Genomic DNA, 14075 nt, shown 5'->3' with positions numbered 1-14075 from the left:
AGCAGTCCCGGTGGGCCCCAGGCCCCCCAGTCCGACCCTGGTAGCATGGCTGCATTTGGCCTGCAGAAACACCACCAGGTTTTAAAGGAAATAAAGAGACAGCACAACCTATGTATGGGCAGAAGTCCTATTAACCCTGTGATATTAGCTTTTTTTTGAATGATCATACTCTCATCAGAAACTTTCATCTTTCACAAAGGGAGAAGAAACTGGAGAAATGAGTGTAAAGTCATTCTATGAGAATATTCTGGCTTCATTTATGTTTTGCCCTGATTCATATGGAACCAAGGACTGCAACAATATTTTTTTTTCCAACTTTGTCTTATTAGTGTAAATATCCTAGAGAAGGGTTGATGATATTATCTTTTGCAGCCTTTTGGGGGGACACATGAACTTGGCCCAATGAGCAGATTACTTTGAGCATCTCCAAAGCTAAAGTGTTCAGAGGCAGATAATTGCTGAAGTTGCCATTTCTCTCCAGAGATGACTACTGTGTAGTATAAAGATAGAATTCCCGTCATCAAACAGAAATGGGCCTACTTTTTTTTAAAAAAAATTTTTTTTTTTTTTTTGCTAGTAAGGAAGCAGAGAATGTCAGAAATGCTATATAAACTTATAAAGGTTCTGTATTCTTAACCATTATAGCTTAAATTAGAAGTAAAGTCATTTACCGCTTGGGGATACCAAATTATGGCACCCCCAAGTGATCGCATTTACTTACCTGAAATTCCGGGCTTGTGCTCCTATCAGCAGAGAATTGCACCGGCCTGGGATTATTCCACCGAGCACCACGGAGTGCTCCTCTTCCGACGTCTTCTTTCTTCTCGCGGCTGCGCAATCACATTAGAGTGAAAAGCCAAACTTCAACTAAAAGTTGGCTTTTTCATTCTACTGCGCATGTGTCTGCCCTGGGAAATTTGAAGAAAGATGAAGCTTCAGGTAAGTAAATACATTCACTTGGGGGTGCCTAACCTTTGGCACCCCCACGTGGTAAACGACTTTCCTTCTCCTTTTAGGCTATGGGCACACAGGCTGTTTGTTAGGCTGCGTATTGTTGCAAGCTGAGAGAAGCCTGACAGCCCGAGCCAACAGCCCATAGCCTAAAGTTTTTTCAATCAATTATTTTTATACTCTCTCGAGATGAATACATTTTAGAAGTATCTAATGTCATAAATTCATATTTCATTTTTACTTCCTTTTCCAAACGTAAGCATGGTGTAATAAATCACTGAGCTTAAACACCTGATTGTGTGGGAAATGTAATTTTGCTGAACACATTCTGCTGGGTATTGCTGCTTGTATTTGTATACTGCTTTCATTTCTCTTTTATAGACTTGAGTCAGTAGTGGCTAGTACGAGAGAGAAAAATGTTTAGCTTTCCTTGCTTTCATCCCATTCAAACAAGGGAAACTTTATTTTATATATTAACTGGTCTAGATTTATTGTCCAGGAAGGGACCTTGGAGTTTCCCCTGGTAAGGGGATCTCCATACCTTAAAGAGATTGTTCACCTGCCAAACACCTTTTTCAGTTTGGTTGTTTTCCAATTGTTCACCACAAATAAGTTGCTTTCCATCTTTTATTCTTTATTGTTTTTCCAAAATTGAAGTTTAAAATTTAATGCTAGTATCTCTGGTGTTCTAGTCTGGCAGCTCAGTGATCCAGGAGCAGATTTTGAACTGTTACAATTTGCTACATTTAGTTGATGTGTTTAGTTGATATATTTCTCAGCAGCAGCTATGGAATATTTGCAATTATTGTATCAATTCTAACAGCTACCTTTAATGAAACTCAGGGATTCTGCTCAGCAAGGACAAAGATAACAAATGTATCAGTTTAGAAAAGTTTAAGAGTCTGCAACCCACCCCTCCCAGAACTGCTTTAGGTGAAAAATGAAACTTTGCACTTCAGTAGTAGAAAAACGGTCAGAAATAGAAAATTGTTGGAAAAGTCTTTATTTCTTGTGATCTATCTGAAAACAACTAAACTGGAAAAAATTGACGTTGAACCCCTTTAAGTCTGCTTAAATTAATTAAAACATTAAGTAAATAGAATTGTTTTGCCACCAGTATGTATTTTCACAGTTACCATCAAGTTAAAGGTTCTATTACATTAATAAAGAGGAAAAGGAAATTGTTTTTTAAAATTTGAATTAAACTAAATTGGACGTGTGGGATGGCCTTTCAGTAATTTGACATTTCTTGAATAACAAGTTTATGGATACCATAATTATTGCTGTTACTTTTCTTTTCTCCATTTGATGTAGTCTGGGTAATGGTCTAAAGTCCTGTACTAATTATCACTAAGAATATCAAGGGACACATTTACATTCACCCTTCCTCTCTTTATTATTAACATGTCTAATAAGGCTAGTGAGAAGGGATTCTAGTTTCCACATATATTTAATGTACTCTACTTATTTGTTTTAATCTAATTATGCTCATTTTCTAGTAGTAATTTCCTCTTTGGCTAGTGGCCCACAAAGCTGTTCATTGGATTTCAAAGCAGGCAGCGAAAAAAAACCCATGCACTCCCATACAATCCTTCTTACAAGTGCAAAGTGGAAATATTGGATTATGAGCTTGCTCATCTTTAGGGATGTGGCATTTGTCATGAAACTCCATCTACCATTATTCTCACTGGTGTGATACATAAGTCATCTCATTTATACCAGGTCCCCCCAAAGCACAAACTAATCAAACTAGTCAGCACATTCTGAACACAATACATAAGGCAAGCTATAGTTCTGCCTTTGTTCTTTTTTTTATAACAGGAAATATTATACAGTTGTAAACACCATATATTTCAGATGACCCCAATAATCTATATAATCTTATATTAGTGACTGAAGTGCAGGTCTATACAGTGACATGAATAAATTCACATGGAGTCATTAACAACTATCATGGGAACTCCTTTTACTTCTGTGTAAAGGTGGCCATACATGGGCAGATTAAAACTGCCGATAGAGGTCTTTTATCTTATCTGGCCGCTTATCTGCAGGTATATGGGGCCCTTCCAACAGGTTTCCCCCAATCGATATTTGGCCCTAGGGCTGAACGTTCAGATTAACCAGATATCGTCCTGCCGTTGGTGGGCATAACAGAGTGTATGGCCACCTTAAGTGAGAGAGACACACCAAGTCTACTGAACAGCCTGTAACAGAGGCTTTAATATGTTTGCATTCCATTGGGACTGAACTGCAACATAAATGACAGCTATTTGTAGTCCTTTATTGTAGGTCTCCCATTTCTATAGATACTGAGGTTCATTTATAAACACTGGGCAAATTTGCACCTGGGCAGTTTCCCACAGCAACCAATCAGATGTTTGCTTTCATTGTTCTCCTTGTAGCTGGCTGGAAAAATCTAATCACTGATTGGTTGCTATGGGTTACTGCCCAGGTGCAAATTTGCCCAGTGTTTATAAATGAGCCCCATTGAGTCTTCAAAGGAACATGTGAACATCAAAAAGAGTGATTTGTCTTTTTTCACCTTGCAGACGATATCTTACATTTCTGAATCCATAATTGTTCTATAATAATTGTCCTTTAATTATTATATATTACAGCCTACATTCAAGTTGGTTGTGGGGATATTTTGGTTTTGTTTTACTCTATGGGAATTGCACATTACTGTACAGGTATGAGATCCATTATTCTGAAAGCTGGGAATTACAGAAAGGCCGTCTCCCATGGTCTCCATTAATAATAATCACAATGTGCAAAAATGATTTCCTTTTTCTCAGTAATAATAAAACAGTAGCTTGGACTTGATCCAAACTAAGATATAATTAATGTCCCACACCTGTACTTTGGCCAAGCAGTGGATGTGTCATATAAGGGCTAAGAGCAGAAGCTCATGTAGCATGATGGGACTTAATTCTCTAAATGTTATTGGTTTTCTGTAGCATAAACTGTCAAATACTATTTGCTGGAAGTAGCATGCAGTATATGGTGTCTGCAGTAGCGATGTGGGTAAATCAAGCACCCATAGGTAACCGAGTAGGAACTGGGGGTTTGCTGGTGCAAGATTTTATGGCACTACAAGATCTCGGTTATCAGCAGTTAATAGAATGTGTCCTTTTGGTATATTTACTGAAAACTGTTTCACTATGTTGCACACAGTCGTATTCTAAAAGTTCATTTGTAGGTGAACTTCTCCTTTAACATGACTGGGCTGGGGGTGGCTCATTTCTGCCTACTTTTAAGCTGTGTTCCACATGGGGAAAACATGAAGTTGCGACTTGATTTGTCAACAGTATGTGGTGTGCAAGAACAGAGCTGCATCTGTGCAGAGATGTCACCTACCCAACGTGTTACAGCATGCATCCAGCATCACCAATGACACAAAGTGACACAAGTGCCTGAAGTCTTGAAGTCTATAATTAATGTCCTGTACATACCTGTACTTTGGCCAAGCAGTGGGTGTGTCATATAAGGGCTAAGAGCAGAAGCTCATGTAGCATGATGGACTTAATTCTTAATTTTTTTTTTTGTCAAAAATAAAGAAGGATGCAGATCTGTGAGAGTGGCGTCTTCTCCAGCCTGAATGAAGTTTCATTTTTTGCAAGCTGACCAACTTTATGAGGAACACTAACAAAAAGGTGTTGTATGCGTGCAGATGTATGAAAGGTGAAACAAGAACCTATACTATCAATTTTGGATTTGATCCAAGGGCCCGTACCTAGAGCAACAGCTTTAGAAAGGTGGTCCTCAGGTTGGCCTGTATTGTAAATAAGAAAGCCCCTTTAAACACATACATTTGAAAAATTGCATGCCAGCTGTTATTATTTAACTCCTTTAAACAACATCGGCAGCTTATATTCCAGTTTATGGGGGCTTCCGACGGGTCTCCACGATTAATATTTTGTCAAGCTATCTATAGGGGAGGTTTGATTTTTCTGGTGATCTAAGACCTCATCGGCTAGTTGATGCCGACCTGACGGCGCCCATGGGGTGTGCTTTTTATATTGTGTCTTTATAGTTTCTTTTTGCCGGTGTCCCCCATTCCCTCTACGTATCCAAAAATGGTCTATATCATAGCAGCAGCCAGGAGGTTGATATCTGTGGCTCCCTCTCTTATAAATAAATGGCTACTTTCAAAAATGTTTTATGGGATGTGTGTGTATATGTATATATATATATATATATATATATATATATATATATATATATATATATATATATATATATATATATATATATATATATATATATATATATATATATATATATATTCGAAGTTCTGACGCACACCATCCAATGGAGATTCAAAAATAGAAATCACATACCTGGGTGCTACCCTAGAAAAGCTGCATGATCTAGAATCCATAGAAAAAGGTGCACACCAGGATTTTTCAATAAAACTTCAAATTTATTAAATAATTTTAAAACAGGAACCGGCCAACGTTTCAGTCATTCTCTAAGACCTTTATCAAGACCCTGTTCACATTAAAATAACAGTGCTTAAATACCTAAAAACATGACACTCACCACTTTGTGCACGCCCACATGGTCATGTGACTGTGGAAACACCTGCACCAAGAGAGCAGAGAGACAAATAAACATTGTGGCAAATGTGTACACAACTCTTAGACATATGCAGAAAACTGAAACATATTAGGATATAATATTTGTAACATTGCAACCAGGCATTTAACGTTGCTCCAGAAAGCATAAATAAGAGCAATGCTCATTTAGGCCCAAAGGGGCTAAAGTATTTAGTTTACATGAATCATTTTGGATACGTAAACTAAATACTTTAGAGTTGTGTACACATTTGCCACAATGTTTATTTGTCTCTCTGCTCTCTTGGTGCAGGTGTTTCCACAGTCACATGACCATGTGGGCGTGCACAAAGTGGTGAGTGTCATGTTTTTAGGTATTTAAGCACTGTTATTTTAATGTGAACAGGGTCTTGATAAAGGTCTTAGAGAATGACCGAAACGTTGGCCGGTTCCTGTTTTAAAATTATTTAATAAATTTGAAGTTTTATTGAAAAATCCTGGTGTGCACCTTTTTCTACGGATTCTATATATATATATATATATATATATACATACACACACACACACACACATCCCATAAAACATTTTTGAAAGTAGCCATTTTCAGTATTTCTGAGTGCTCTTCTGAACTACAGTATTAGAGCAGAGAATCTGGATTCTCTTAATATTCAGTTCCAGGTGTGTGTAATAGTTATTGCTGATGTAGCTATACTGCAAGTGTACAGTTGAAGCAGCCTTTATTTTCAGACCAAGGTGTCTTCACAAGTTACTTCTTGTCTTCCAGGTCCGACAGTTCTCCTCCTGTCCCAAGATGGTGAAGCCTGATATCCACACTCTTGCTCACCATCTGAAGCAAGAGCGACTCTATGTCAACTCAGAGAAGCAGCTCATCCAGAGACTGAATGCCGATTTGCTGAAGACAGCAGAGAGGCTCTACCGCACATCATGGATAGCCAAGCAGCAAAGAATAAACCTGGACAGACTCATTCTCACAAGGTAGGCCACAAACAAAACTGTGTTTCTTCTCATCTAAAATAAAACATTTTCAGTATAGCTGGGCAGTCTATTCCCTTTATCTTGTGGGAACAGCTGAACCAAAACCCAGCTAAAGGCGCTCAAATTTATATTATAGCCAATTAAGCCTACAAGATTTTAGCTGTATAGCAATCACATACTTTTTCACAAGGCAAGTGCATGCTCTGCTGCTGCTACTGTCTCATTTTATTTACATATCAGAATTATATATGCATATATAAGCATTTCCCAACTATACATAATTGATTGTTCATAACAATCAACATCCACTTTGATATTTCCAGTTTATTTCAATTCCTTTTATAATTTTCCTGACTTTTGTCTATTTAGTGCTGAAGCATCTCCAGCTGAATGTTGCCAACATGCAAAGGTCCTAGAAGATACTCAGTTTGTGGATGGTTACAAGCAGCTGGGCTTCCAGGAGACTGCATATGGCGAGTTTCTCAATCTCCTGCGTGAGAATCCGCGCCTTATTGCATCTTGCCTTGTGACTGGAGAAAAACTCAACCAGGAGAATGCCCAAAGTGTCATACACACTGTTTTCACCTCTCTGTATGGCAACTGTATAATGCAGGAGGACGAAAGCTACTTGTTACAGGTTTTACGTTACTTAATTGAGTTTGAACTGAAGGAGAGTGATAACCCACGAAGGCTTCTTAGGAAAGGCACATGTGCATTCAGCATTATCTTCAAACTCTTCTCTGAAGGCCTTTTTTCTGCCAAGCTCTTTCTAACCGCAACCTTACATGAGCCAATCATGCAGTTGCTGGTTGAGGATGAGGATCACCTGGAAACTGACCCTGCAAAACTTATCGAGAGGTTTTCTCCAGCCCAGCAGGAAAAGTTATTTGGCGGGAAGGGCACTGAAGCTTTTCGACAAAGGGTGCAGGCAATGGTGGAGACAAATGAAGCTAAGCTTGTGGCTCTTGTCAATAAATTTATAGGATACTTGAAGCAGAACACATATTGCTTCCCACACAGTCTAAGGTGGATTGTCTCACAGATGTTTAAAACTTTGTCCTGTGTAGAGGGGCTGGAAGTTAGTGAAGTGAGATCTATGTGCACCGACCTACTACTGACTTGTTTCATCTGCCCAGCAATTGTGAACCCAGAACAGTATGGGATCATTTCAGATGCTCCCATCAATGAAGTGGCAAGGTTCAACCTAATGCAGGTATGGATACTTAATATGTGAAAATGTATTTATTTATCAATCCTAATGCTAATCTCCATAGCCCCCATGGGTAGGGGAGGCAGGCCTACTTCCTCTGTAGGAATGATCCATGCCAAATTGTGGGTCACCTGCAATTTTTTTGTACATTTAGTTTTGTGGGTGACCCATGGAGTGAGCTGAGGGGGGATGTGTAACAAAATTTTGTGAATAGGGCTTCAGTGAATAATGCTGAACATACTTTTTGCATATTATTTTTGTCAAAAAAAAATCTGTTTCTCATTATGTCTTATGCTAAACAGGGAAATTGAAGCTGCTCCACAATGAACAGTTTTAGCAAAAGAAATAGATTAAAATAATGGCCAAAAAATATATTAAGCACAAGCCCAAAGTTATTACTATCCCTTTAACATTCCTTTCCTTGCTGTACAACCCAGGCAACCAATTGCCACAAGTCTAGCCACCTTAAACTACACTATCACGTTATTTTCATCTATAGAAACAGATTTATCTGTTTTTCAAATGGCTGCACTGTGCCCCCACAAAACTGCTCTATTGCGGTGCTTAATACTGTATATGCTTTGAAAATGTCTTGATTTAGCAGACATTGTCATTTCTGAATTTAGCGTAATCCAATAATCCAAACCACAATAATCGCTATGAGAAAAATGGTATGCCAGCTAAAGGCACAATAAAAGAAATTAATTTGGCTACCATTTAAAGAAACAACGCTGTACACTTTGGGGTTTTAGTATTATTCTTCACATTCTTTATCTTTGGTAAAGGAACTATTAGGGTTAATTTGCAACCACAGTGGTCATGCATAAATGGGCACAGTCGTTGTTCAGACTGATGTATTTCATTGAAGACACGCTTGAGTCCAAAGGCATATCTTTACTTCTACATGGTTGTGCTGAGTGCAGGACCATCCATTCCCACCTCCTATTTGGGATTTTATGAATTGAACCAGGGGAAGCCTTGCTGTCTTCAAGCTGGTTTGTAGCTCCAGGGTTCTTACAGTGGCTAGTGTTAATAAATGCAGCATACTTGTGCCTAAATAATCAGGCATAGATGTAAATTACCCTTGTGTTCTAATGTTAGTAACTAGCCTCGGGTCCAAGGTTAGAAATTGTATTCAGTGGATGGAGGGTGCCTAACTATTTAGCACGGCACTGTGAACTGCCATTTTCTTGTCCTAAATTGTTAATTTAGGATCTATGTCCACATTTAGCCTGAAACACTGTGTTAGATGTGTCTGTGGCACACTTTTATGTTTTAAGTGTGAGAGAATGCCACCAGCATTAACCCATGTGCCAGATGATCATCTTTATACATCAGCATTTAGATGGGTTAAGTCATCTGGAGAATTATTCTGCATTGAGTGTGAGCTTGTACAGTATGCAATGCTTCAATCCATGTGCCTCAAGGCACTTGAATCCTTGTGTATCCTTGTTCATAAAGCCTGGCCATATTGTAACTTACCTGGCGTGTAGACACTGTTTCTAATAAAAATTAATGTTTTTATTAATATAAATGTAATTAAATATAAATGTTTATGTAATAAATAATATTACTCCCAGCACATGATAAATTGCTTTTCATACTGCTTGCCCCAGGCCCAGCTGCGTGAGATCTTCTTTTGTACCGTAAACTTTTACTGTTATTCATTTGGCCAAATAACTGTTGACCTTAAAACCCATGCTTTCCTTCAGGTGGGCCGCTTGTTACAGCAGCTGGCACTAACTGGATTTGAGGAGCGTGATACACGGAACAAGAGTAACCTCAATAAATTTGACAAAGTAAGTGGTCTGAAATATAGAAATTACTCTAAACGATGTGCCTATAGCATTTTTCTATACCAGCATAATTTGCGTTCAATGTGATATTTTAGGTAGCCTTCCTTTTTGCCCAGTGTAATTTGCAGCCACCATGTTGCATGTAGCCCATCTTATGTTACACATACAGTAACTGTTAAAATTACCATCCCAAGTTAGCAATGAGACCAGTCTCTTTCTGATTTATCTGCCAACACCACAGCATCACAGTCCTAACTTTTCTGCAACCTGTGGGACACAGGACTTCCTCCCTGGAAGTAATTCTCTCTGCCTTCATCCAGGCAGTTTACTGTCATGGGAAAAAAATATTTTCAAAGCGCATCAGTTAATAGTGCTGCTCCAGCAGAATTCTTCACTGTAATCCATTTCTCAAAAGAGCAAACAGATTTTTTAATATTTAATTTTGAAATCTAACATGAGGCTAGACATATTGTCAGTTTCCAGCTGTCCTGTGACTTGTGCTCTGATAAACTTCAGTCGCTCTTTGCTGCTGTACTGCAAGTGAGAGTGATATCACCCCCTCCCTTTCCCCCCAGTAGCCCATCAGCAGAAAAATGTGAAGGTAACCAGATGTCAGCAGAGCAATGGGAAGGTAACCAGATAATTGCTTCCTGGTAGATATAAGAACAGCACTCAATAATAAAATCCAGGCCCCACTGTGACACATTCAGTTGCATTGAGTAGGACAACAGCCTGCCAGAAAGCAGTTCCATCCTAAAGTGCTGGCTCTTTCTGAAAGCACATGACCAGGCCATGACCTGAGATGGCTGTCTTACATTTTATATTGTAGAGTGAATTATTTGCAGTGTAAACGGTGTAATTTAGAAATAAAAACGACATCATAAAAATCATGACAGAATGTAACAACAGTGTAAATAGTTCACGTTATCTTTGTTTTTGAACAGCACAGATCAGTGTGATTATAAATCACTTTTATTGAACACAGTGTATCTTTCCTCCTTAAGGTGGCCATAGACGAAAAGATCCGCTCGCTTGGCGACATCGCCAAATGAGCGATCTTTCCCCGATATGCCACTAACGGGCATGGCTATATCGGGGGTAATCTGAATGATCAGATTACAATGAGAGCACAATGGGCTCCGGCAGGTCGGGACAAAATCAAACCTGTCCGATCGACCAAACGACCGATCTCCGCCGGACGAAATATGTTGGGACTCTCCACACACGATCCGAAAATCGTACGAATCATCGATTCGTACGATAGGATCTTTGCGTCTATGGCCACCTTTAGTTGTGAGATAATGAGAAGGCAGTTCATCAGATTCACTCTAATCCTGAGGCAAAGATATGAGGATTTGGCATGTGTTTCAAAAATAAAGACTAGGAGGAACAACCTTTCAATAAATAATAAGATTTTGCCCCATTAATATGTTTTCTTTACATGCTTTACTTTACGTATGCTGTTTTATATTGCATAGGTGGTTAGATGTTCGTGTACACACCATATTTTCAGTATACTGCACTACTGATTCAAATTATATTTATAAATATCAGCTGCCACACTGCTTGTGATGGCTCTTAAGGTCCCCATACACTGAGAGATCCGCTCGTTTGGCAATGTCGCCAAACGAGCGGATCTCCCTCCGATATGCCCACCTTGAGGTGGGCAATATCGGGCTGATCCGATCGTGGGCCCTAGGGCCCAACGATCGGATCCTAACAATGCCTTAACGGGCGGTCGGATCGCGGGACCGCATCAACGAATAAATGCGGCCGCGATCCGACGGGATTTTCTGTCCCATCCGATCAAGATCTGGCCGACTTTCGGCCAGATCTCGATCGGTGAAGCCCGTCGGGGGGGCCCCCATACACGGGCCAATAAGCTGCCGGCACGGCCTGTCGGCAGCTTTTATCGGCCCGTGTATGGCCACCTTAAGTCCACTGACAGGCAAGATTAGTCGCCCCATGATTAATCTCTTCTATCGGGGGCGTCCAGTCTACTCTGAATGCTTTTTGTATCAGCAGTGATGTAAATCACCAAGTAGCTTTGGCTTTCCAAAGTCTCCAAAAGTTACTGAAAGGAACCTTTGAGACCTTTTTTTGCCATTCACAGAACATCCTCTCCCATTATAAATATGGCAATGTTTTCAGCGTTCCATATCTGCCTTTGAAAAAAAAAAAAAAAAAACCTTCCTTCCCTAAACTGCAGCCTTGAGCAGCTCATTATCAGAGCATTACCTTCTCAATGGATTGCTCCACATGAAACTGGTTTCATTTTTTTCTTTTCTGCCAGAATTAACAAAATAAAATCAATATAAAAAAGTTATGTTGAACACGTCTCTACGTTGATTCCTGAGAGGAAGATTTCAGTGCTTAGAAGGGTGGCACGCTGGCACATATCGTTCAAATGAATAGAAAAAGGAAGAAACTTTTTTTTTAAATAATAATGTGGCCTTTACCTCAAAACAGATATTTGGATCACTAATGTGTGATCCTGTATAGTGGGTAAACACTACAATTCTTTACACAGAGCTGTGTGGCTGCTTTCCTGGATGTGGTTATCGGTGGTCGTGCAGTTGAAACACCTCCCCTTTCGTCTGTGAATCTCTTGGAAGGATTAAGTCGAACAGTTGTGTACATGACATACAGCCAACTTATGAGTCTGGTAAGAGTATGCACTGTGTGGCGCTGGGAAAGCAATTTTAATAAAGGGGTCTAGCACTTTTTCATTAGTATTCAGCAACATTTCCCTTGTAAATCAGATTAGAAAATAATTGTAAGTGTCCTTTGGTTTCAGTTTTAGAATATATTTAGCGTTACCTAAATTATCAAGCAGCTCAAAACTTTAGTGTTTGGGGTAGGAGGGAATATGTAAAGCCACTTTTATTTAAAATACAAACACTCTTCACAAAAAAAAATCTTTATTTGTTTGCAAATTCTAATCGGCATAATGTAATAGTGGCTCTGCTTTACAGTTGGGGTTTATGCGTACTGTTATCTCCAGTGAGCAGCTGCAGGAAGAGGACAGGATGGCATTGGAAAATCTCCTGGCTACGGTACCCCAGACCAAACCAGGGAAGAGTAACAATGATACACCTTACAGCACTCCTCAGCTCTCCCCTGCCACCACACCAGCCTGCAAGAAGAACAGGCTACCTATAGGTAAGAGCACTAGTATTGCAGGGTAGTATAGATTTTATAAAGTCTATTAAACTAAAGGGGCAGATAAGTTAAAAGGAGGGTTATGATTGGCTTAAAGAAACACATATTAATAGACATCCATTGAGTTAATCGTTTAGTGAAAGGCACACCTACCTTTCCTCACCCAGCTCAGTTGATGGAGGAATGATAAAAATTATCGGTCTGCAACATCTGGGAAAGCCTAAATAAGGTGTTATAATCTGATTTCTTTGGGCCCCATGTGTTTTTTTTCTCCCTGCTGGCTATTGCAAGCATTTGTGTATTGATTATAGTAGCAATAGTGACCTGCACAACATTTCTTCCTGTTTTTTTTTCAATGTTATTTTAGCTTTATGCTTCCCCCCCTTTGTATATTTGTTACACCTGTAATGCAATTTTTTCCCTTTTCTTGTTTTACTCCTATATTCTTCCTTCCTCTCCTTTTACTCATCTTTTTTCTCTAACCTTTTCTCCCACCCAATAGTTTTCTATTCTATCTCTCTCTTCTTATTTCTGCACTTACCATTTATCTCCTCTTCAAGTTTATTCTCCTTTGTCCTTCTTTTATTCTCCCTTACTCCTCCTCAAGGAAGATAACTTATTCCAGATGTCATTGTTAGCTCCAGAGTAGGTTTTAGGGGGGCTATGTATGCATTATGTCTTCTGCTTAAAAAAAAAAGCAAACAAACATAGCAATCGGGATTTATAATGTTAATATGTTTTATTAGACAAACCAGGTACATGTTTAGACCAATAAAGAAATCTCTCTCAGAATTGAGTATCTAAAAACATTCAGCTCCTCCTCCTCCGTGATGCGACTACTTCAGGGGCTCACTTGACCCGCCAGACTATGCGGAGGTGCTGTTAAACATTACATGTCCCAATATGTGGGCAGATTCACATACAGGTGTGCAGGGGCCCGGCATGAATTTTGCTGCCAGTTCCATAGTGGTTTCATTATATTAATAAAAAAAAAAATGAATTATCCATCTCTGTTTGAATAGTCTGACCTTGCTTTCTTTCTCTGCTTATGTGTGCTAACAAAATCCACAGGTCAGCAGCTTACAGCCATGACAGTGTGGGACATATCTGCCTCGAATTTCACCGCTCACATTAACCTGGTGACCCCATTTGGTGGGTAACAGGATATCCAGGGGGCAGTCTGACTCCATGTTTGGTGAACTAAGCTTGGTAGAAAATCTATTTTAACAATGAAAAGGCAATTCGTATTCACTGCAACCAGCAGCTATTTTGTTTCTTAAAAATCTGTGTGTTCACATTTTCCTTTTGCTGCTTATAATACTTTCTCAGCAGTGATGGGCCTTGAGATCAGTTGGCTCGCTGAATTGACAAGAATTTTCAGATGGGCACATATTAAAATGACCA

The 14075-nt window shown here is 39.3% G+C and overlaps 1 protein-coding gene across 13 annotated transcripts in view; it reads left to right on the top strand.

Annotated features, from left to right (window-relative positions):
• The window catches only part of gapvd1.S (GTPase activating protein and VPS9 domains 1 S homeolog), a 42909-nt gene that overhangs the window by 4763 nt on the left and 24071 nt on the right, over positions 1 to 14075 (top strand). For 11 of the 13 annotated variants that reach the window (XM_041574019.1, XM_041574027.1, XM_041574024.1 and 8 more), the window contains exons 2-7: positions 4497 to 4604; positions 6292 to 6503; positions 6873 to 7716; positions 9426 to 9512; positions 12040 to 12174; positions 12485 to 12671. In XM_041574019.1, the coding sequence (XP_041429953.1) occupies positions 4584 to 4604; positions 6292 to 6503; positions 6873 to 7716; positions 9426 to 9512; positions 12040 to 12174; positions 12485 to 12671 (1486 nt within the window). In that variant the 5' untranslated portion in view covers positions 4497 to 4583. 13 annotated transcript variants of the gene reach the window in all.

This window comes from Xenopus laevis, chromosome 8S (genome assembly GCF_017654675.1).
Source record: "Xenopus laevis strain J_2021 chromosome 8S, Xenopus_laevis_v10.1, whole genome shotgun sequence".
In the NCBI taxonomy this organism is placed as follows: Eukaryota; Metazoa; Chordata; class Amphibia; order Anura; family Pipidae; genus Xenopus; species Xenopus laevis.
The sequence above is the reverse complement of the archived record's forward strand: the minus strand, read 5'-3'. Positions and strand labels throughout refer to the sequence as shown.